This window comes from Pezoporus flaviventris, unplaced genomic scaffold, assembly GCF_033815535.1.
Source record: "Pezoporus flaviventris isolate CSIRO_AGI_PZ_B2104156 unplaced genomic scaffold, CSIRO_AGI_Pfla_v1 ptg000037l, whole genome shotgun sequence".
Classification (NCBI taxonomy): domain Eukaryota; kingdom Metazoa; phylum Chordata; class Aves; order Psittaciformes; family Psittacidae; genus Pezoporus; species Pezoporus flaviventris.
This window is the reverse complement of record NW_026892585.1, coordinates 14,466,552-14,491,461: the sequence shown is the minus strand read 5'-3', so window position 1 is coordinate 14,491,461 and position 24,910 is coordinate 14,466,552. Positions and strand designations below refer to the sequence as shown.

At 39.7% G+C, this 24,910-nt stretch overlaps 1 protein-coding gene across 1 annotated transcript in view; it reads right to left on the bottom strand.

Moving 5' to 3' along the window:
- The window catches only part of STK31 (serine/threonine kinase 31), a 34,999-nt gene that overhangs the window by 7,523 nt on the left and 2,566 nt on the right, over positions 1-24,910 (bottom strand). The window contains 18 exon segments of the mRNA XM_061464790.1: positions 675-800; positions 2,483-2,632; positions 3,527-3,613; positions 3,852-3,977; positions 4,814-4,939; positions 5,269-5,349; positions 6,170-6,271; positions 7,273-7,404; positions 7,865-7,984; positions 9,014-9,130; positions 11,786-11,962; positions 15,863-15,985; positions 17,240-17,399; positions 18,136-18,251; positions 19,912-20,062; positions 21,992-22,347; positions 23,235-23,393; positions 24,030-24,104. Coding sequence (XP_061320774.1) covers positions 675-800; positions 2,483-2,632; positions 3,527-3,613; positions 3,852-3,977; positions 4,814-4,939; positions 5,269-5,349; positions 6,170-6,271; positions 7,273-7,404; positions 7,865-7,984; positions 9,014-9,130; positions 11,786-11,962; positions 15,863-15,985; positions 17,240-17,399; positions 18,136-18,251; positions 19,912-20,062; positions 21,992-22,347; positions 23,235-23,393; positions 24,030-24,104 — 2,484 coding nt within the window.

Sequence of the window (24,910 nt, the reverse complement as noted above, 5' to 3'; positions counted from 1 at the left end):
AGTGCTCTTGCAAAAATCAGTGTCTGGGAATATCAGCACTTGCTGGGCAACTTACAGCTTTTCAAGTCCAGGAGACTGGAAGTTTTCCTATTCAGAACACATGGTACTGACACCCTGAGTTGGGGAGGTAGCAATACAGCGCCAGAAGACAAAAAGATATGGAGGAGATGCTGTGCAACATACCAGCTAACACAGGAAAGTACACTGCTTTTTCCTCCCTGGCATAACATGCACCGAGAAACAAAACAGCTATCTAAGCACTGTTGCCAGCAACAGAACAAACAGCAGCCCATCCTTACCTTCATCTTCCCTCTCTTTTGGTTTAGGTAGTTCCTCAGGGGCAAGGTCACAAAAAAAAAAAAGAAGAAAAGGCTCACAAGGAATGAACAGGAAGTGCAGCAAGAACTGACAATCCACAGCATAAGGTACAAAAGTGTAAATTTTGTTCATATTTATATTGATATATAAATTATACTTGTATTTACAGAAAATGCACTGTCTTCTGCACGTAACTGTAACCCCCATTTGTTCCACACTTACTACTCAGTCGAAAACTTGAACACTTATTTCACCAAAATAGTTCAAAGCTGGAGCTGGAGACAACATTTACTGTTCTTTATAAGCCTGCTACAGTTTCGCAATATTACTAGAAACTCCCACAAGCTACCACATACCCAGAACAGAAGGCAGCCATAAGCATACATGTCAGAGGCTGGAGAAGCTGGCTGTCCCATTTTCAGTTCAGGAGAAATTAAGCTCAAGGTACTGACAACCATAGTGTTTGCAGCAGCACGCTGTTCCTATGGGGAAAAGAGCTGTAGCTGTAATTTCAAGCAAGACTGACAGCACATTGAAGCAGATGTATCACCCTCTCTTTTTTCACGTGTCAGACAACTTTACCATAGTTCTGTGCTGACCCGGACTGAACTGTAAAGTCCTTCTTTACTGATAAAAAGTGGTGCATAATGTCAATTTATAATATCTATAAATCTGTATAGAATAGGCATGGCAGATTTTACTCCATACTAGAACTATTAAAGCTCATAAGGTGGTAAGGAACACAAATTTGAAAACTTCTTAAACGAGGAAAAAACCACCTATGAGTATTAAAAAGCATTCAGTTCTGAAGTTCAGTTCTGCCAGCTTTCCTACTTTTTTCTTCTCTGCCCTTCCAGTCTTCACCTGAGAGTAGCTGCTTCCTTCCTCCTGGTTTCCAGCACATTTTAGAACTGTCTACTGCTAAAATAAAAAGAGTTTCTATCCCCTCTGCGACAGCAGCCAACACCAACTGCAACCAGACTGGGGAAGACTAGTCTCCAGATTTCCAAGAGTACTTTAACACATCAGTTACCAGCTGCACTCCTGCGTTTGTGATCATGCAGGAAGTACCAGCACTGAGCAATACTGACATCCCTATAGAGAAGGCACAGACTGGATCCAGGCTGTGAACCATGGATCCCTGCTCTACCACACTTGAACTGCTCTTTTCAGCACAGCCCATTCCTGCAGGGAAGAGTAAAGAGCTCAGCAATATTCACAGTGACACCATCTGTACCAAGTATGACCTTGCAGAAAACTCAGCTGACAATTTTTAAGCACCTCTCTTTAGCATGTTGAAAACTGAAATTTATTTCCAAGGGAAGCACACCCTCCTGTTCAAACATGTGACACTTCATGAGATTAACAGATAATACATCTCCAAAGCAGAGATAAGGGTTCCCAATGAAACTAATTTATAGTATGTTTATTATATGAATGACATATTATTGTATTACCATTTAAAGAATTAAATAAGCATGAAGCATACCCCAGCAGAAAAATGTTTCAGCTCAACCAACATCATCTTAGAAAGTCAAAAGGTGACTACAGAACAGATACCATTCTTGAAGACTTTGCTATGTAAACACAATGAATAGGAGGAAAACAGCTTGTGTTCTTAAAAAATATTAGATTTTCCCTAAGAACTGCTAAAGAAACTCTTTACTACAGAAACTGAGGACTAAATCACGAGTACATATAAATACAGGTATATGTAGGTAACGTGTAAAATCCTGTTAACTACCAAATACCGCAACAGATTAAAACACATACTAGAATCTCACTACCTACCAAACACAAAAGCAAACACTTCATTTGAGCTTGACTAGCCCTTCTCCAAACATGAGTACTTACTCTCACCTCTGATGATGCCGATTATGATTAAATATACAAGACAGCAACAAACAGCTACTGCAACTTCTCTTTTTTATTCCACTGTTTTATTTAACCAGAGCACACTCTGTAGTTCTTTTTTCCCCTCCAAGATTAGTCTGTGTTTACAAAAAATTTCAACAAGAGTCCAACTGCCCAACCCTATTAAGATTATGAAACAGGAGTCTCACTGCAAAGCACAAAGTTTATCAAGAAATCTTTCAAATTGCAGACACAGTTATCTGGTTTGATATATAACTCTGATTAAAAGTCACTAAGGGATTTTTTTCACCTCTGATTTTGTGAAATCAAAGTCTCCAACGATTCCTTGTTTTCGATCCACAGCAAAAACATTATTTCCATTCAGAGATCCATGTACTATATTAGCTCCATGCAATGTCTGTAGACCTTTGGCCACTCCTTTCATCACTTTTAATGACTCCTAATGATTTGAGTGTTTATTGCAAAGACAGAGAGATAGTTAGACAGATAGAAAAAAACAAAGTACAGTAATAAGTTTCTATCCAGAACTAAAACTTTTCTTTCTTTCTGTAAAAAGGTTTGTACACAGAGTTCATTCCAATTCCATTTTACGAAGTATGGATTAATTCACAGTAAAACTATTATGACTTGCAGAGCCAGGCAGGGTGCAGACATGACACCACTAAAAATAAAAACAAAAAAAAACACGCAACTTGGATCTTTGCAAGTAGGTTCAAGTCAGCAAACAGAACTAGAAAAAAGACCGTACTGGCTTCTAGCTACTGCTTCCTTGAGAAGAGATGACTATCCGAACTACCTAAAAACTGTGCAGGGAGAAGGTAAAGGAAAGGAAGGGGAGTGAAGGTGGGGGGATGATTTACACACAGAGTCGTCCTCTAGGATTTCCATATAGAGATGCCTGCCACTGAACATAGTATCACAGATTATCTCAAGTTGAAAGGGACCCATAAGTATCATCAAGCCCAACTTCCTGCTCCTCACAGGACCACCTAACACTATGACTAAGATTGTCATCCAGATGCTCCTTGAACTCTGACAAGCTTGGTGCTGTACGGAGCCTGTTCAATTTTAGTACTTTTAAAATGTACTAGTAACACAGCTAAGGCAGTCAGTTAAATAAAAGAAAAAAGCAAATCCAAGCAAAATCTCTTTGAGAAAGTTATAAATTACTGCCTGATGCTAAGAATGCCAGTCAAGCTATCCTGTGCACTTTCAGCTACCAAAAAATACCCTAGTAAAACATCATCAGCACCATAAGATACAGCACAACAAGAAGAGATCAGTTCAAAAACATACAAAATAAAACACTGATAGCTTAAGTAGTTATACTTACTTCTAAAGTTAAAGGTGTATCAGCCTGTACAGCTCCCAGACTTGCTCCTGGGTAATACGGGACCATTAAATATATCAAAGGATCAGACTTTAACAACAAAAAAGGAAAAATAAGTTGCTTCAAATATCAGGTATATTGGGAAGTTTAGCACGCACTAGATGTGTAATAAATCAATTCATTATGTTTACAAAGTAAACAGTTTATCTATACTCAGAAAGGAAATACTTTTCTGATTCCATGCTCAAACTTAATACACTAAAGCTTTAAGGTCCATCTGCAAGTCTTCTAGCTTAAATCAGAAATCAAGGTTTGATTTGAATCTTGCCTTGCAGAAAAGAAGGAAGAACAGTTGTAATAATCCAGATTTTTCTTTCTGTTGATTCCAAGCTCTGTGATACTTGGCAACATTTTCTATGACTTTGGCTTCTGAGCTTACATCTACAGAGTAGCCCTTAAAAGCAAAAGAAGATACCAAACTGTTACTTTTAATGCCCAAGACATTATTGCATTCATTCACTCCTTTTTTAATTAAAAAAAAACACATATTGTTAGGTGCCATGAAATAACTTCTGCTTGACACAAAACTCAATTCTGACTGTCACAGGCTATTCCTATATTTTCTTGTTAATGCTCAGAAATTTTATACCCACAAAAAACAGAATCATGTCTTTAAGATTTAAATAAGTCAAGTCAAAACCAAGAATATTTACAATTATGCCTCTTGTAATCCTATATCCCCTGGTTTCCCAATTGCTAGCACACTGGCAAAGAAATAGAGCATGGGAAAAGTGGCAGTTCCAGAAATTTCTCAGTGAAATCATCAGAAAGACAAACCAGCATCTGCCAAAAGGGACAGAAGTAATGAAGAGGATAAAAGGTCCACCAGATACTGGAAAGACAGACAGTATAGGGGAAGCACTGCTCACTACAGCAGTCCTGAAAAGAAGGCGAGTGGGGAAAGAATCAGTAAGCAATATGGAAGTAATCCAGAAGGAAAACCACATCATGCTCTACATGTCCCAGCATGAAAATCTGCCATTAGAAAAGGCAGAAAAGGCCACGCAGATGAGGACCTCAGTGATATGGTTTAGTCATGGTCTTGACCATCCTGGGGTAATGGTTGAACTTGATGATCTTAAAGGTCTTTTCCAACCTAATTGATTCTATGATTCTAAGGGTCATTAAATACAAAGACGTGACAGGAACAGCAGAGTTCATTCAGAATCATCATGTTAATAAGCCAAGGCCTCACCTACCGCACCAACTGAAAGCCAGTGCCAACATTACCTTTAAAAGAACCTTCTGGCCCCAAATTTCTGAACACAGTAACGGTCGCTTTTTGCTCAGTGCCTTCATGGGCTCAGCATCCAAAAGATCTCGCTCCAGGCTGCATGTCAGGAGTCCACTGGAGTTCTGAAGCACATGCACACATAGATATTCAGGGTAACAGCTGGTAAGATTCAGAGGCTTCATTTACCTCTCCTCTTCCTCACTCAAATTAACAAAACACAAAACAGCTCGGACATGTTAACAAGTTACAAGATCTATTACCAAGAGATTGGCCATGATGAGGCAGCTAATGAAATACATTCCTCAAACATCTCCCAGAAGATGGGGAGAAGGAGGAAGGCTACAACAGACAACGCTCAGGGTGTTTGTTCCACAAATGGACAGAGACTATGCAGAGCCTTGATTGTGCCCAAAACAGTCACTGACAGTGCATTCAAACAATTTCTGCTTACCATATAGTTTAGAATTCCTGCTTCTGGATAAAGAAGTGGTAACTCAGGGAACCATTTCTGTACCAACCATGTAAGCTTCTCCTAAATGAAGAAAACAAGGCCACAGCTTCAGGTTGCTAGTTTCTGACATACACACTGACATCTGCAATGTATACCCAGCACATTCAAATGTACATTGACCATGACTATACCTCCTTCAACACCATCAAGGTATCAGATTCTTTAAGTCTCTGAAGATGGGTACTGTTAAGGCCCCAAACAGCTCGTGCACTATCACAGAAAATGTGTCATCTTTTCTACAAGGTTTCAGCAGGCCTAAACAAAGTAAAACAACATCCCTACAGGTAAGCGGAAGAAGACGGAAATAAAGTAGTAACACAGACCAGGCCAGCATCTCTGGCATCTCCAGATCCCACACAGCTGTAATGCTGCAAAGTAACTATTACACAAAAACATTACATCTGCAGAGGTAAGTATACTGCGACCACACATTATGGTGCCCTTCTACTTGCTCACAAGGCAATGGTTTATGATTCTTCCCTCCATATAGTGGGCTTAGAGAAAAAGTGGCCTCCTTCACTGTTTCAACCTAGTCATAAGGAAACAGTTCCCTTCTTCAGCAAGAAAGCTTATACTTTCACCTGCTGCTCTTCTGGGTTGAGAGCTACTGCTTACACTTTTTTCTCAGCTCCCCGCCCCCCCCGAAAGGGGGGAAGACCTGAAGAATTATATTCAAATAGAGATAAATTTTATCAGCCTCCATGCTTTCTACCATAGGTTTCACCAAAAAAGCGACATCTTAACATTCACCACCATAAAAATCACCCAGAGCACACGTTAAACCAACCAATGCAGGTGTGTCTCATATGGCTTTTAGTTGCCTCAGTAATTCAATACTTACATATTCTTCTTGTTCCTTGGCTATTTCCTGAAGAACCCTATTTTGAACTTCAGCAATTTCCTCTTTTATTCTTGTCATTTCACACTCACTGTAATCATCAGACTGTATTAGGAATAACAAAGTTAGTCTCATTTTGCTATTATACTATAGCCTACTATATCAGGATTAAAAAAACAGCTTCCATATCACATTTTTGGAGTGGAATGAATTCTCAAATGCATATTTACTCAACCTACTTCCTGGAAACAAGAGAGAATCTCTTAAAATCTAATCACTGAGAAAGGTGTTCCCCTTATTTGACAGACCAAATGTTCTACCCCTTTGCTTACTTATTTCCTAAGTCAAAGAGTTGTGATTATATGTGATCAGTTAATTAAAAAAACCCACAACATGAACACCATTCATCTACCAGGAATGTCAGGTTCCATCACTCATTCTTTTTTTTTTTCCTCCCATAAGCAGGCATTTCACTGATGTCAGCACATTATTCAAGAATACTTTTCCTATCCATTTCCTTAGTGTGCCTCATTTTAAATCCCTCTTGGAAGCTTACTGCCCTTTTACAATGCTTATAGAGAGCCACAGTAAGGTTCTTTTTCTCCTTAAGCATCACCAGAATAATTAAGGTGTGATCAAACAAACAGCACTGAAGCTCGAGTAATATTTACATTCTTTGGACTTCCCTGAGGGGTAGTGGGGAACCCTGAAAACTACAACAGACATAGACTTCTGTCACCAAAGAGGAGTTACACACATTATTAATGAAGTAAAATCTTAAAGTAATTCTCAACCAGCACAATAAGAGCTGAACAAACCTCCTCGTGCTGCAGACAGCAACTACCACCAGAGGGACTTAGTTGAAAGCACAGTGCCATGATTGGGGAATGAAAACGAAAAGTGGCCATGTACTGAATGCATTTTCTTTCTTTTTAAGCCATTTAGGCTTCATCTCAGGGGCCTGTAAAACTTCCAGTTAATAGCAAAATTAGGGTCAGAAAACAACACACAAAAAAGTGTTCCCAATAGTTACCACCAATAGACAAAATTAATGTTTCTAAACCAATCTGAAAACAACAGATAAAAACACTGTAACAGTTTCATACTTCCTCGAAGTTGTTCTTTTCAACCAGCTTCCATCTTAACTGGGCCTTTAAGGCTTTCACAGTTTTCTTAATTGACTGTAAGCTGTTGATATTGGGTCTTCTATTCATCCATTCCTCTGCCTGGTTTTTGAACTAGGAGGGGGGGGGGGGAAAAAAAATAGATGAGAAAGTGTTTAAGCATTTTATTTTACTATGCTTTAGTCCAATTCATTAAGAGAAACTGCTTGAAGCCTATTTGAATGCAGCTTTTCACAGTATTTCTCCAAAGGAGAGGTTTTATTGTGTTTCATTGTAATTACATTAACAAATTTCTGAAAAAACAATATTCTATTTAAAGCTCAATTCCTTAAGTTACACATCTACCAAATCCAGAGCAAATCCAGAGATTCCAGCTTCTGCTTTTTTTTAAAAGCATCTTTGTGTTTAACTGAAATTAATCATTGGCTAAGGCAATATACAACTGCAATTATCAAGCTTTAACCCAACCAATCTCTCATTACCAATACACTCCTAGAATTTCCTTGTATCAAAAAGAAATTATATCAGAAAGGGTTACTACTATAGATCAGAAATAATGAAGGCATAAATTCACCTCAACACTGGCCAAGTATCTGTTCTCTATGACAGAGATCATACTTTGCTCCTGACGAACTTTATATATAACTTCATTGTAAGCACTCATAATTATTCTCTTCTCTGATTCATCATGCTCCTGGGATTGAATTACAGAGTGAGATTAAAGATTAAGAGTTGTTCTTCGTTTATACACACCGATGTTTGAGTTGCAAAAGCTTTACTGAGAAATTCCACTATTAATGGGAAAAAAAAATATAATTTATCACATTTCTCTTCTTAAAGAGAAGTTCACAAGTGAAAGAATTCATCCAGTAGTTTCAGTGGAATACAACTGACTTACACTTCTACGTAGAAGACCGATTTCATATTCCACATGCTATGAAAGCATTTATTTTATTTTTTTGTGGTTAAATAGATATGATGCAGTAAAACATGCAACTCTTCTTCTGAACGACAGTCATTGGTTCTACTAGAGCAGTCACAAGCAGACTAAGCTACTGGTTTGTTGTTAATATGATGCTACATCAAAGGACAGGTTCAATTCTTGCTGACATGACCATTCTCTGGCACAGCAGGGACTTTCAGTGCAGAAACAATGCAAGTGCCTCCAACAGTCAGCAAAAGAGAATGGAAGAAATGCTTATCAGAAAAGGTAAGTAACTGGGGGAAAGGCTAACAGAAGCATAGAAAAACATTATCAGTAAGGCAAGAACAACTGTCCTATGCAAAATGAAAGTGATGAAAAACTTAAGACTGGAAAACGTGTATGTATCCATACATATTCACACAGAGAGACAATCTCTTTAATTTTAAAGAGAAACTTACTTTCCTGTATTTTCAACAAGCACCAAAACTCAGTACAGCTCAAAGAGAGCTTCTCTGCACACAGAGGGAGGAACCAGTTTTCCCAGTATTTCTTAGTTAAACCAGTCATATATACAGCTAAGTTCCTGTAACCCAAAGATGTCCTCTGCCTGTTGATTCGAAAACACATTCTCTTCTCTCTGGAGAGCAACCTGAGTGACTTCTATCACACTTCCACAAAAAAAAGATTCTGCCTTGCAGCAAATAAACTCATATATATCTTAAGAAAAGCTTTAAGCTGAAATTAAAGATGTATAAAATACATAGAAGTCATCACACAGTAGACATGATCAGAACTTACATTTAAGTCAGCATCCAGTTCTTCACAAATAGCCAACTCAACCTTTTTCAGAATTTCATCTGCCTTGCCAATCACTTCATCTAGCTCTGAAGATGCTTCTGACATCAGGTCAAAACACTTCAAGGGGGGGAGGGGGGAACAATCAGCCTTGCAATTGGAAGTAAGGCATTAGCAAGCATATAGCAAAAACAAGCAAGAATTACAAAGTTAGTGCTACTGGAAATCTAATCAGGATTTGTGTCAGATCTCACCTTTAACTGCCTCACACTTGAGTGATACAACCATTTCTAGAACTAACAGAGTTAAGATTCATCAGGCAAGAAGAAAGTTGATTCTTGCCTCGACTGGGTTTCATTTTCTAATCTCATTTTGATTTTTGCCAAAATGAAACAGTAGAAGAATCCAAATCCTTCTCTTACCGAGTTTCATGTCAAAAATCAACATGTGTGCTGCTCACACAGCGATACACAAGATGTACAATATGGCAGTTTCACTATCAAGTGCAGTTTCCATTCCTATACAGTACTACCTGAGATAAAGAAACATCCTGGCATCTATTTCACAGTTTATCAAGTGCGAGATAAAGTTTAAGATTTCCCCAGGAAACCCTAACTGTTTTCACAGAAGTCAGAAATAACTTAAGCTTCAAGATACGACACAGGAGGTGCCAGAGAAAAAACAGTAAAATCAGCTTATAATTACGTTAAATGTTCTTTTCAGCAAAATTTTGTCACTCCTATCTGCACAAGGAAAGACACTTCACTGGCAAACAGAACTAAAATGAAAATATGATCCTGTAGTTACCATGCAAGATACACAGTCATGACAGAAACCTGTGAACCCCAAACCCACTTTGCTCATTTACCTAACACTAAAGACTGTAAAAATATTTTGTTGCCTTTACCTTAAAGGAACTTCAAATAAAAATGTTAACACTGCCAGTTCAAACAGAACGTTGCTCCCCAAAGCCTAGAGCTACTGGAAATGAGCCATCCAGTCTCTGAAATTCCCTTGTCTGCCACTGACCCATTTCCTATTACAGATTCCAATCAGTGCTACACAAGATTAATACAGATTCAGGAAGAGAGGAAGAGGAGTTAATCCGTTTAAAAATAAGGGGAAAGGAAACACTTCAAAGAAATGTTTCCTTACACAACTGCTCACACTTTTTATTAAAAAGGAGGTAGAAATTATATTGCAACAGCATAATTGCATGTCAAAAGCTGACATGATTAAGACAGATAAATAAAAAATTTCTTCCTTGTTCTACCTACAAGGGCTTTACTGACTCATGCCAAAAGTCTGTATGCTTCCTGTGTCTCTGAACTGTTTTCAGAGTTCAGATTTGAAATCTGAATGGGAAGTTCATCACCACACTGACAAACTTTAGTCACTTTCATACATGCAAAATAGCACTCTGAATTGCACCCAGCAATCACAGAAACCCACCTGCAGGTTTGTTTGCCCCCTCTAATAACTGACATGATTATTAACAAGTATAATTAGTTGCAGATGTTTATGTTATACCACACATGACATGCACCAACCGATGCTGCTTGCTGCTGCTGAACAGCATTTATCATCAGGTCAAGGAACAGTGTCATTTCTAACAGCATCTGACCACAGTAAATGCTCTGGGTACAATGACATGCAAGGGCAGAAGACCTGGTCAGTATGAAAGCTCATGACCCTGGTGGATTATGTACAATTCACATGGGCAGGAAGGTTATGCTGACATAAACTGACAACATTTGCACAAAAAGCACAAGGAGATGAAGGAAGCTGGGCCTGCAGGAATAGAGAGAGAAAGAGCAGCTTACAGTCTTTTCGGAGTCACAGACTTGTTAGGGTTGGACGGGACCTCTCAGATCATTTAGTCCAACCCCCCTGCCAAGCAAAGTCAAAATATCAAAGCTTAGCCCAATCCTGGCTTTTGGCTGAGGGAAGATTTCTTTTTTTTCAGTGTCACAAGTCCTAAACTGAGCAAGAACACAGATACTAAGCACAGAGACGGGAAAGCCATGAAGCTACCTCCCTGCTTTGAGTTCTCATTGTAAAGAAAGGGCAATGGATGGTAACCCACTTCCACCTTCCGTCTCCTGTTAAGACAAACAGGATGCACTCCAACTTTAATGCTCCAAATCTCCTACAACTCAGAGAGACACAGAGCATCAGAATGGTATTCCAGAAAATACTGCAGGACATGCAAATAGAAGTGAACGGTTTATGTGCATAAATTCTCCATACTCAGCATTTCAATGAGGAAAAAAAGAACTACTATATATTTTTCTGCAACCTGTACCTAGATCATGTCAAGTCAGATCGGCTTCTGCTTTGCACTGCATCACCTCTTCCAGCAGCATTTATGAGCTTACTAAACTTTTAAAACCTTAAGTTTTTCTATCCAAAGGCCACGTGAAAGGACTAATTAAAAATTTCAGTCACACAATGGCCAGACAGAGCACACCCCTACAAAAGTTATATTTGCATAGAAAACCCAATCTTGATACAAAAGATGTTCTTTCAAAGCAAGCATAAACTCTGGCTCACCAAGAAGGTACACTAAGAATAAAGGTAAATTAATACTCCATTCCTCAGCACATTCCCTTTCCCTCTGTATTAAGGCACTTCCATTGAGAGCATTCCACTATTCACGGCACAATTTCCCTGCCACAAGTAGCTGTCCCTATTAATGCCTACTGCTCAATAGCTCCACTAGCATCACACTTCGTATTTTTCCACCAACAGGAAAAAATGACTGTATATCCTTACCTTTAAGACATCACTGAACCAGTCAGCAAGACTTCGCAGAGCTGTGTCTGTATCATTTCTGACACAAATTAATTTCTCTGTTTTAATACTCTTCCACTTAAAGAACTCTTGAAATACCTCCTCAGAGTCACCTGCTTCAGAACCTTGATCATACATCTCCAAAGAAGCAGACAGTTCCTGTGCATGAAATGAATCAAAGAAAAAAAAGGTCTGCAAACAAGAAGAATTTTGTGACCACAAGCTATCTATAAAAGTCATTTTATACACACGAAGGTTAGCACTACCTGCTGGCATACCATTATTTCTACTACAAAAGCCTCTTTCTATATCCAGTGAAGTATATTTTATTTACACTTTCCTCTCAGTTCTAGTGCCAGTACGTCAACCAAAAACTTCGACGTAGAAAAGGATCCCACACAGAGATCGCAGAGTCTGATTTTTCCCTTCAACACATGGAAGGAAAAGACACCCCAAAAGGTTCAACAGCTCTTAAGAATTCATTTGCCTTCTAGTCATCTTACCCTATGGATTTAAAGTCAAAAAGAAAAATGGGGTTCACAGAACGGTTTGGGTTGGAAGGAACCTTAAAGATCACCTGGTTCCACCCCCCCTGCCATGGGGAGGAATAGCTGTCACTAGACCAGGAGGCTCAAAGTCCTCTCCAACCTGGCCTTGATTTATAATGGTCCTCATAGAACTGCTCGAATTCAGAAAAAGTGAACTTGTACTGAGAAACAAGGCAAGCAGCAAGACACTCAAGGAGTGTTTCTGGACTGATCTCTCCCTTCAAAAGTCACTAGGCAAACCTCTTCAGAAACACCTTCATCATCACACTGATTCCTAGATGGAACAGCAATTACCTAGGTGCCATGACACCTGCAGGCTGTCTGAAACTAGTTTTACAGTCTGGAAACTTCCATTTCCATATAAAAGTCAAGTATTCCACAAGTATATGAAGCACACAGTGTCCACCCTCTTCTGAATTCTATTAGAAAAGAAACTGAAGTGCTACACTATGCACAAGGGAACAGCACTGAGGCTAAAGCTCAGGGCAAACAGAAGTCACTTTTAAACAAAGGGCAGTCTGCCAAATGACCTGAAGCAACAGCAGGGTCAGGGAGGAATGTATCAGTCAATTACCAGTGGAGACAACATCCTAACAGAAAGCAGCCTTCCTGGAACCTGGGTAGAAAGTCCCATGATAAAAATTCTCAAGAGCTACATTGGTGTTTGCAGGCAATTTGCTATAATTCAAAAGAGAAAATTCTCCTAAACAGTTGGATTTGACTGGATGAACCTGTGCTTTTGTAAAGCTCTCAACATCCATCATTTTACTTATTCACATCACACCTGACAAGATGACTAAAGAAACCCTGAGAAAGGCTGCTGGCAGCTTGCTTACATGCAGTGTTTCACTTTCTCTCCTATTTCTCAGATCCTGGAACATTTGAGTTAAATGTCACAGACCTTCCCAAACAACAGTTGGGTCATACTGATGAAGAACACCAAAAGAGCTCTCCAACTTGAGAAAGGTTTCCATCTTTGCATCTCCTCATCCTCAATGGCCAATACCATGGAAAAAGCAGTAGGACAGTATTAAAGTCACTTGTCAGAAGCCTTTTAGACATTTGAAATCCAGTGGTCATATAAGCAACCAAATATAACTTAAACAGACTGACAGTATATCACCACATGCCTGAACGCAGTAGCAACAGCCTCCCCTTGCTGAGGATTACAGATACTGTGGCAGTGAGGAAGTGAGCTTGACATGATGATGCCACAACCAGGACTCATCTCTACACGCAAAAGTTTGCAGCAGAAGTTCAAATTGGATACAAAAGCCTAAGAATTTCTTCACATTATAACTAAATACATTGACACACGCATAAAAACTCCAAAACAAACAAAAGAAAATCATCACACCAGCAAACAGTATTTTGCAATAATTATAAAAGCACTTTTATTACAATAGCTGCTACAATGAACAGCATTCATTCAGTACAACAGACTGTTTAAAACAGCAGTTTCCAACTGAGCCAAGTGATATGAGCTTTGAACAAACATGCTTGCCTATAAACAAATACATGAAGGAGGTTTAGTGCTAAATTTATGGAGGCTGTTTAAGTTATTCAGGTGCACAACATTTTTCTCACATTCTTGTTTTGAACACCTGGAATTTAATATACCAGGATACACATGGTTAGAAAATGACACAGCAAAGTAGAAGCCAGGTTCAAATTGAAGAGCCCGAAGGAGGCAGAAAAAAAAATCATCCCATTTAACAGCAACCCAAAGGGGGGTAATACAACTGAGAAAAGTGCTCAGTAAGTTTCACGTCTACTATCACACCCAGTTTACAAAAATAATAGCACCAGTCACACCAGTATAGTATCTGCACACATTCCATCAGGCTGCCCTCAAAGAATCCTGTAAGTTACGTCCTATTTCTTCACCCTTATTTTTTCATATTATAACACACTTCCCTAAAACATTAGCAACTTCCCAAGATACTATACAAAGATGGCTCAGTGGCATGCACTTGTCCCAGCCTCTAAGAGTGGTAATTCAAAGGGAACAGAACAATCTACTACATGCTACCAATGGGGCAAAAAACGTGCTTACACAGAACAGCTGATAACTGCTCAGCTCCCACCCTAGCTTGCTTTAGAGTAACTTATGCGTATGCCACGCTCTTGGCTTTCCTCTTAATCAATGCATTACCACTCAGGAAGCATGGAGCTCACCCACTGCTTATTTCCATCCTAGCCAGTTAGACGCAGCTGTGGCTGAAGCTGTTTGAATTTGTCTGCATTTTAGGCCAACAACAATTGTCATCAAAAGGCATAAAACAAGCCAGAAGAGATGTGTGATGCAGAAGAGAGGCTTGCAATATGCAGCCTCAGTGAGAGAAGCATTAGCCCCCAAGCTCCTGTTCTTCTGAAAGACACTGGAAAAACATTTATCTAGGACAGCACAGCATGACCCCTTTGGCTCTGTAAAACTGCAAACAAGGTTCTCACTGATATTTGGTAAATAATTATTTCCGTTTCCTTACTTAGGAGCTAGAAGATCAAAATAGTTTCCCCAGTAGAAGGGACAGGATCATCAACACAGTTAAGCTAAAGACTAAAATTCACTTAACACACCTGGCAGCACTTCAGTACCACTTCAAGTATTTTCAAAGGACTGTTACAATTTCACTGCAGTGCAGTTATCTAGAAGATGCTTAATGCCTACCACCTAGTGGATTAGCACAGCACAACCTTTAAACACACACCAAAAAAAAAAAAAAAACCAAAACCACCACAAAACAGAAAAACACAAACACCACACCACAACTTTCCATGAAATGACGTGAAATCCTTACCCTTTCAGTTTCTTTTGCAATTAAACACCAATCTGTATATCAGACTAGGACCAAAAAGTACGTATTAAAACTTTTTTTTTCAGAATGACATTGAAAAATAATTTCATTAGAAATTAAGTAATTCCATGAAAATTTGAATGCTTCCATTTATTAATGCTGCTCCAACCTTACACCAACTTATGCACAGCCTTGGTGATTTTTCAAGTTAACAAGAAAAAAAATTATTTCTAGTAGCAAAGGCCAGTAACACCAGCTTGGTAATATTTCAATTGGTGAAGTCCTCTTCAAATGTAATTACTGCCTCTACAGAGTCTATTTCCCCATCTACTTCCCCACCTTCTGTTGTTGGGTTGGCTGAGAGGGCCAGAGATTCTTGGCATAAACATGTGCTTCTGTAGAGCTTAACTTCCACATTGAAAAAAAGGCTTTAAACTTTTTATACTTTGCTACACTAGTCCAAACTACACAGCCACCTTAAGAAGAGGGCTAGGAAAGCATATAATCAAACCATAAAACCCACTGCCATAATTCACAGGATAACTGCATTGACTTTTCCATTGTAGGTGTCAGATGTCCAACTTGGCAGTGTCATCTAAAGCTTCACCTGCTGCTGTCAAGGTCTCCAGCTATAAAACATTTAACATTTAAGAAGCACCCTCTACAGGTTCTCAGCCTTTCAGAACCAGCACTGATAAGGGCAGCCTCCTTACCTGTAAGGTTCTTGAGCGCTCAGAGAGGGGCAGTTGATCCACTTCCAAAATTAATTCTTTCACTGCTGAATACAAGTTCTGCTGCACCTCATCTCTCTTGCTGATCAATTCATCTCTTTCATCCTATGCAGAAGGAAAAACACATCAGCAACTCACATCCAAACGCCACATACACAATGTGGAAAGTAATATGAAAAAACATTATTCCTTGCAAAGTCTGAATAGCACAATACACACCTGACTTGGGATGGGTAAAAAGGCAAAGTTTGGTTTTAACCTCCTGTGGAAGAAGGGCTGGAACTAGATGATTTTAAGGTCTTTTCCAACCCTAACTATTCTATGATTCTATGACATGACCACATTGCATAAACACAGCATCCTTTACAGCATAAAGATATGACATTATCAGACAACTAAAGAAACAGTTTCTGCATGACTGTTGATCACAGTAGAAGTCCTAACAGCCACTGCAAACTTGAAATGTCCTACTTGTGCTGCAGTTTTTGACTGTATCACACAAATGAGAATTTGTATTTTCCACAAAGTCAGACTGCAGAAGATTTATTGCTGGAGAAGAATGCTTTATAATAATAATAATAATAATTTAAAAAAATCCTTGTACCATTTTTTCCCTTGCCTTCCCTTTCCCCTTGCTTTCCCTTGCCTTCCAGCAGGAAGGCCAGGTGACCTGTAAAATCCCCATTCATTATCTACAGTAAGATCATTAACCTAAAGGTAATTTCCTACAAACAAAAAGGAAGTTTCTCTTGGGTGACTGGCAGGATTAGTTCTGCTCATGAGAGAGAAACCCCACATTCATATCAGCCAAGGTACCTGACTTGCCAAAACCTTTCAAAATGAATAAAGCGCAATACAGCAATACTACTTAAGCAAACATGTTTAAAATGTTTTAGGCTATACCTGAAAACAGTCACATTGCTTTAATTCTCCGAGACACACAACTACCATTCCCTTCCCTGCCTTAACACAATGCCTGCCACAGATCAGGAAAACCTTCTGTTTCTAAAGCAGCATCCCGGCACACGAGAGATGCGGTACATAACCATCCTTACCAACACAGCTACGCCGGCACACCCAGGCAGGCTTTTCAGATCTGTGCTTACAGAGAAGTTACACTAGATGGCAGTTTTCCGTTGTGTAAGACCGTCCTTCAACACAACCGTATTTGCACACCGCGCTCTCTATCCCTCCCCGTACCAGGGAAGCCTATACTAAGGAGCTGCAAGCTGCCTTAACAAAAGGTTTTGAAGACAGATACTGCAGCTGCACAGCTATCTAGCTACACTTACAAGACTAAAATACCCTGTCAGTAGCTGTTAAATTTCAGCTCTTGAGAAAAAAATAATTCTAACCTACCACATTTGTGCATAACTGAATCCTCTCTTGAGCCAAGTCATACTCTGTCCAAATCATCTTCAGTTTTTCCAAAGAACATGGAACAGTGAGACATCCTTCTGTAACCACCTTTATGGCTTCCAAGAGCTGCTTCCCAAAATGACTGCTCTTATTTGCATGCCTAAGTTTTTAAGGAGGAAACAACATTTTGCCACATTAGTAACTCAATTTCTTTCGAAAGGTAGCAGCAGCAATTTGTCTCATTTAGCTGTCGAATCTATTTTTTTCCAGGAAGAAAAGAGGACCAAGAATACATTCTTTATACTTCAAAACCGATGAGGCTTTAAATGGAAACTCCCTCCTGCTGTTAATTTCCCTTTTGTCCTATTCATCTTCCATGCACACATATACCAATATATTACATTCCTTCTTAAAGGATCTGATGGTCATTTCTATTTCAAGTCTTTGTCTCGCTGCAGTTTTGTCTCTTCTTTTAAATCTAGAAGGATAAGCTGTGCTACTCAGAGATACACCTCTCCCAGCAATACAGACACCCAAGGAACTCTGACTACTCAGTTACTTTTAACACCCAGCTGCATTTACTAATTAGCATCTTCCTTGAAGAGGGAACTGAAAGCTCTTCTTGAAATAGCTATGGTAAAGGAGCAGAAGTGAACCAAAGTCATGTGACAAACACTGAAAAGTAGGCAACACAAATTCCAATGTGAGCTTCCAAAATGCTCAGTTTTCAGCCTTGCTTCTGGGAAATACACCCCTCTGCAGAAAACACTACATTTTTCTTAGAAAATTAACAAATGAAATGCATGATTTCAAGAGATTAGCAGGGCAATGAGAAATAGTATGGGGGGCGGGGGGGGGGCAGGGGGAAGGCAGAAAACAGAAACAAAACAACATACCTAACTTCTTTCAGTGCCTTCACCTTAGCAGCCAAGCTTCTCATTTTTGTTCCTATGTAAGTATGCAGGATCTTCTCAAAACTTTCAGTAGCTTTCCTAGACAGTTCCTTTTCTTTCTGTATTATTTATGATTTTGGGAGCAGTGTTTCAACAAAGAGAGGTAAAAACAGACCAACAGTCAGTTAGAGGTACTAACATGCAGACCACAATTTAGACTTTTGAAAACTAGAGATAAACACCTAAATGCAAGCACGCACACATGAAGAACTGGCCCTCTTCAAACACTAACAAAATGCCTAGAAGGACATGAAAACCAATAAGAATAATTTTATTTTAATAGCTTCTTAAAGGTTAATGGTTCATTTCCTTTCATTTCAGTAGCGATGTGCTCAAGTAGGTTTCCTCAATTACCCCCCATTTGCTAGCAAGTCTTCAGGAAACACGGAATTTTTTTCTTTCCTTGCTGAAAAATTCCTCCCCATTAGTTGGGGAAATCAAATCCAGGACCTCAGTAATCTCCTTATTGCCATCACTACCAAGCATCAAAGTGGAGCAGCAGAACTGCTGTTCTACAATGCTGTATGTACAATCATCCTGACCTTCCTACAAGGAATAATCTTAAAACAAAACAAGGAATATTTTTGACCCAGAAAAAGCCCACACCCCATATCAGGCTATATTCCTTAAGAGGCGAAGGGTCAACTTAAACTTAAAAGCTTTTGCTCTCATACCACAGAGATGTTTTTATAAACTCCCATTAAAGTAATGAAACAGTCTTTACATGCTGTTAGCCTTTCAGACTCACTGCATATCCTTGCATTTAAGTATTTTTTCTTAGATTTTTTAAAACTCAGACATGTATTCTCTTGCTTGTTAATTTATTTTGCATAAAAGTGCACAAACATCGTATCTTCAGTGGATGGAGAATCTGTGCAATGACAGGTTAGCATATGTAGAAACAGACGTGTCCTAGGTAGAGGTAATCAAGTAGCAAAGCTGGCTGTGAAGTTTTATTCCACAAGAAAGAAAAAGGAAACAGCTGTGTGCAAGTTCAGGTTTGGGGAGGTCAAAGGGATTTACACAACAGCAGATTTTCCTTTCATCTCTGTAAGGATCAGAGTCTGCACAACATTTTTTCTGAATTCAGGCGAACATAACACCTTTCACACAATCTCTTCTTATTACTGCTGTTCATCACATTTAAAACCATTCACAACATTTGTAAGCCTAACAGTAACTATTACCAAGGACTGTGCTTCTCAGATAGTGCTAGGAAATTCACCTGAAAAGAAATATAAACATCTCCTCTGTCACAGAGCAATTAAGGAAATACTTCCAGGCCTAGGATTCCACAGCTGCTGTGATTCTGTGATGCTTAGAAACTTCCAGCCCAACACACAGAAAGTTGTTTTTCCCTTCTAGTGAAAAGCCAGCAAGGATTACATCCATACATACAAACATGTTTTTAATCACAAAACTCCATCTTTAAACTGAACACCTACATCCAAAGCAGCACTTGCATCAAGCACAGTAACAAACCAGTACATACACCAAGGGGAGCGAGGGTCCAGCCTGGACTGCAAAACACATGCTAACACATACTGACAGCCTCTCCTCCCTGCACCAGGGCAAGTCTTCACTCAACCGGTTTAATCCTCTTGCATTCCAAACAAGAGTGCCCAGCTGAACTGCAGTATAATGAAACCGTAGAGACAGAAGCATTGTCAAGAACACTTGCAACTAGGAGAGGAGCATCCTCTTCACACTTCCACATACCTGAAGCTCACATTTCAGCTGTTGAACCTTCAGTTCCAGCTCCTTCTGCCTCCGCAGGAGATCCAGATTCTCCTTTCTCAGAACTTCATTCTCTTCGGGCAGCTTCTGATCTGGTCTTGCTTGTGCCAAGCTGGTGTCTGGCACCTTTTCCCTTTTAAAAATGAATTAAGAGGAATTAAATGATTAAAATAAAGAAACCCATGATGTGTTCATTCATTCTTGCTGTTGTAATTTCAGTAACAACCACAGAACACCACATCAAAAAGACTACAGAAGCACCTACACAATCATGCTTCAGAATTTGTATCCCCCTCCATGCCATTATTTACAAAGACTGTTACGTAACACAGAGGAAAAACATACATCATCTGAAGACAACTCTTTACATAATCATCACAGTCACTAACTCAAGTCTTTCCCATCCACAAGAACCATCTTCTGATACCACACAGCAGACACAGAAGAGTCAAGGTCAATTGTAATTCAAGTCTTCTATCTACCAAATAAGCCAAAGCATTTTAACATTAGTGGCCTGAATCTATGCCCTAAAAGTATAACAAAGAGCAATGTGAAGCCATCTGTGCCATACCAACCCAAAAATGCCTGCATGTGCAAAACTTAAAGGACACAAGAATATACAGAAATGGAATTGAGAATCCAGCTTCTTAGGCTGGCCAGGACAGCCTTGTACACAGAAGAATCTCAGCACTGTGGGGGGGCAAAGGGGGCAAAGGGGGCAAAGGGGGCAAAGGGGGCAAAGGGGGCAAAGGGGGCAAAGGGGGCAAAGGGGGCAAAGGGGGCAAAGGGGGCAAAGGGGGCAAAGGGGGCAAAGGGGGCAAAGGGGGCAAAGGGGGCAAAGGGGGCAAAGGGATGCTATTGCTTTTTAAAAAATAGATTCAGCGTCTACCTGTAACTCTGCAAACAGGCCAGAGCACAGCATCAAACTCGGACTGAGGCACTTTACTATAAGTTCAGACTCTTTTGAAGGGCACCTCATTTCATATAGACTTGCCTAAGTCATAGAATTAACTCAGTTCAAAAAATCCCAGGACTGCCAAGACCACCACTAAACTATATCACTGAGAATGATCTAATTGCACACCAGATTTGGATACCATGCTGGGATGTGGAAGGACATGCCCTCAGGTGGTTCATTAACATGTTCCAGAAGCTCAAATTAGGAAATGTTAGCGTATTCTAAACAAGTTTTTTTGGAGAACATTACTTCTTACACTCTCTCAACTTTCTGAATGCCACGTACCATCTTTCCCACCCACAAACACTTCTCTCAGCAGCCTGTTGCCATGGCAATGCTAGCAACTGTAGGACAAGTCTCTTTAAAAAGATTTCTGACAACAACTAACTGCCAACTTACCACCACCTCTTGTCAATGTAATTACAAGGTGCAGAAACCGCTATCCGCTAAAGCCGACTTCAAACTGTGATAGCTGGCTTTATTTCTTGTAAGCACACACTGTTACATTCCTACACAAATCACCAAAATACATCTGTCTGCTCAGCAAGTGTACTTTTGCATTCCACATTTGTTTATACACCAATATTTTAATAGAGGAAAATAAATAGGGGGGAGCTACAAAAAGCCTCAAGGACAAGCATACGGAAATTACACAGATGCTAAACCAAACATCACTCCACTGCCTGTCACTGCAAAAACCTGCTAGAGGCCTCATGTCCTGCAACCTTCACTTTCAGCTAAGCTTTCCAGTGTCATCTCTGCTTACTCACTGACACCCCTTCCGTCTTTTTCAAAACCTTGCATTAAGATACATACGAATAGTCAGTCTCTGGAAAATAAATGAAGAACAAGCTAGCCAACCAGCAACAACACTAATGAACGGTTTCCTACAGATTAATGTCCTAATTCCCACCACCACAGTGTGCACGCGCACACACACACTCGCATATTGCCTTTCATTGAGTACCACTATTACCTGATGCTGGAAAGACAGAAATTAAACTTTGTATTTTAGATAACCCCCCCCCCGATACAACCACATCCCAGCAACTAATCTGATCAGGTCACTCATACAAAGTCTTCTATGACATTTCACTGTCTTACTTTGGGGCAAACATTCGGTTTACAGGAAAATTCCAGTTCCTGGTGCCGGCAGATCCTTGCTCAACACGCCCTCTTGGGGAGCTGTGCATCGTGCGATCAGACCTGTTTAACCACAGCGGAACTGAAATCTTCATCTTCCGATTCTGCATTTGCATGACATCTGCTTTTTTCTCTTCTGCCTCTTTAGTGTACCTTGGAGATGTGCATCTTTGAGCAAACCCTGCCTTGGCCACCTCTTCTCCAATATCTATCTTTTCATGTTCTGCCTGGGCAATGATGGCACCATCTTCGAGCTTGGCTTTTTGACGTATTTTTATTTCTTTTTCAAAAACTAAGCTGCTCAAGAACTTCTTCCCCTGTAAAATAAAATACAGTGAAGGTGTGTACTGGACACTGAATATTTCCAGCTGAAACCAGCGATTCTTAGAAAAAGAATATTTAAGACCAAAACCCAAAGAGCTGCACAGGCAAAGCTTATGTTTAGCACATTTACTCTGAAACAATGCTGTACCTCATCTAGTCACTGTCAATTCCAGACAGAACTTGAACACCAATAGCTCTCCCTCAATGTTCAGCTTTGAAGAATTCAGATTCATAACTGACACAAGTCCAAAGTCCCATCAACCCTCAACAGAAGCTGGCAATCATGTTATCCAATTCTTATAGAGGATACTAGACCAACTATGGAACAGTACTATACAAAATAATATGAAAATAATTGAATTACTACACTGTTTAACAGCCTTGTGATAAATAGTCCAGAAGCTGAAATGGAATATAGCAACAAAATAAATATTATGTGTATCTGCCTTACTGAAACTACACATTTAGAAATTGGGATACACCACAGCATTCAAGCAGCTCACAGATACAAGTGAATTTAGCACAGGTGCTGTGACCAATGGAAGTATTTCTGCCTCTGAAGGGAAAGGAGCAGAGGTACTTTGCTCCCTCAGCACCAGAAAGAACTCAGGTCAGTCAGAAATAGACATGAGGTTCTGAAAATGGCATAAGCGTACTCTAAAAAATCACCCCCCAGCACAACTTGAAACATTTTTTGATGCAACCATTTTAGTTTCTAGAGTACGTTCAGGGCAACAGGTCAAGACCGTCCTTCCCAGCATGCCCTGCCTTCACAATTAAACATCCAGCTTTTACAAGACTCCTCTGGTCACACTGTGCTGGTATTTGGCAGGATCTGTTATAGATCTATCATCTACATTCTTCAAAATCTATTACTCACCTCATCAAACATGTTTACATTCTGATCAGCCGGTATCTGCAGTCCCTGGAGTCTGTACTTCTTGGCAATGCTCGGACACTGCAAGTTCAGTGGAATTTCCACTATGTCTGATCTATTCAGAACCTCAGAATTTCCATAGTCTATGTACAATACCTGACACTGCAACAGTAACCCAAAATACAAAGCAGCAGAGGTTACACAAATGTCCTACAGAAATATGCACTAACAACTACTGGAGCATATGCATTTTAACTCATGTGAATGTTGCAGAGATCAGACTCTTCCTTGCTAAGCCTTCAGAGGAAGGAATCAAGTCAAATTACAGAAGCATTATAGAAGACTTTCTTCAATGGACAGATATCTAATCTAATGTTTCCAAGCCAACCAGCCTATCCAGATATTATAATTTTTAAATAAGAACTACTAGCCTTCTGTATCAGTCACCTAATGCTGATTAACAACTGTTTCAGGTTATCAGTGCTAATATGTAACAAGAAGACTGCCATTCTCACCACTCAGAAGTTTTGAAATTAAATTAGATTGCTTAACTACCATTCATGAACCCCCTTATCAGGAGATACAAACAGCCCTTTGCAAGTATATGATGTTTTTCCAGTCTTTTTATCAGCATTTGTCAAAACTACAGGTCACGTGAATTTGCGTCCCATGTGTATATTCACTGTTTGTATATGCATTCATGCAGCAAGTTTCAAAAAGAGAAGGTGCTGCATTTACTGCTATCATCCTGCAGGTAGAACTGATACATGATTGAAGTCTTATAAAAACAGTTCCTACTTTTTCATCGCTGATCACTTGCTGTACCATACACCTGTACCAACATCTGTCTTCAGAAAAACAGCCACCATAAATCTGGAAATTAGGGAAAAAAGATCTTAAGTAGCATTCTGAAAATATAACCATACCTCAAAATGGTATTTACAATACATTACAAATCTTATTTCCACACTCTCCAGTAATTATTCCAACAGCAGTATGGAAACAAAGTAATGCATTTGACATCCTATCTCTCATAACAATCATATAATCACAGACTGGTTTGGGTTAAAAAGGACCTTCAAGCTCATCCAGTTCCAACCCTCCCGCCATGGGCATGGACACCTTCCACCAGGGCAGGCTGCTTCAAGCCCCATCCAACCTGCCCTTGAACACCGCCAGGTATGGGGTAGCCACAGCTTCTCTGGGCACCCTGTGCCAGTGCCTCACCACCCTCACAGGGAAGAACTTCCTCCTAATGTCTAATCTCCATCTCCCTCTGTCAGTTTAAAACCATTCCCTGTTGTTGTGTCACTACATGCCCTTGTAAAAAGTCCCTCTCCAGCTCTCTTGTAGGCCCCATTTAGGTATCAGAAGACTCCTCAAAGGTCTCCCCTGAGCCTTCTCCAAAAACAACAGCTCAAAGAAAATTCCGCAAGTAGAAAACACCAACATTTTACACAGCAGACTCCAGGGGCTTTTCTGTTAATGTGTGGCTACATTTTATGGACACCGACAGCTTAGTAAGCCCAACAAAGGAACAGGACAGTCACACCACAAACATGCTGCATTTGCTGTCGGTGTGTTTTCTTCCTTTCCAAGAGGAATGCAGGTCATTTACCTTCACACACCAGCCAAATCACTTTATTTAAACCTTACTTTGCAACCCTTACTTTAGCCAT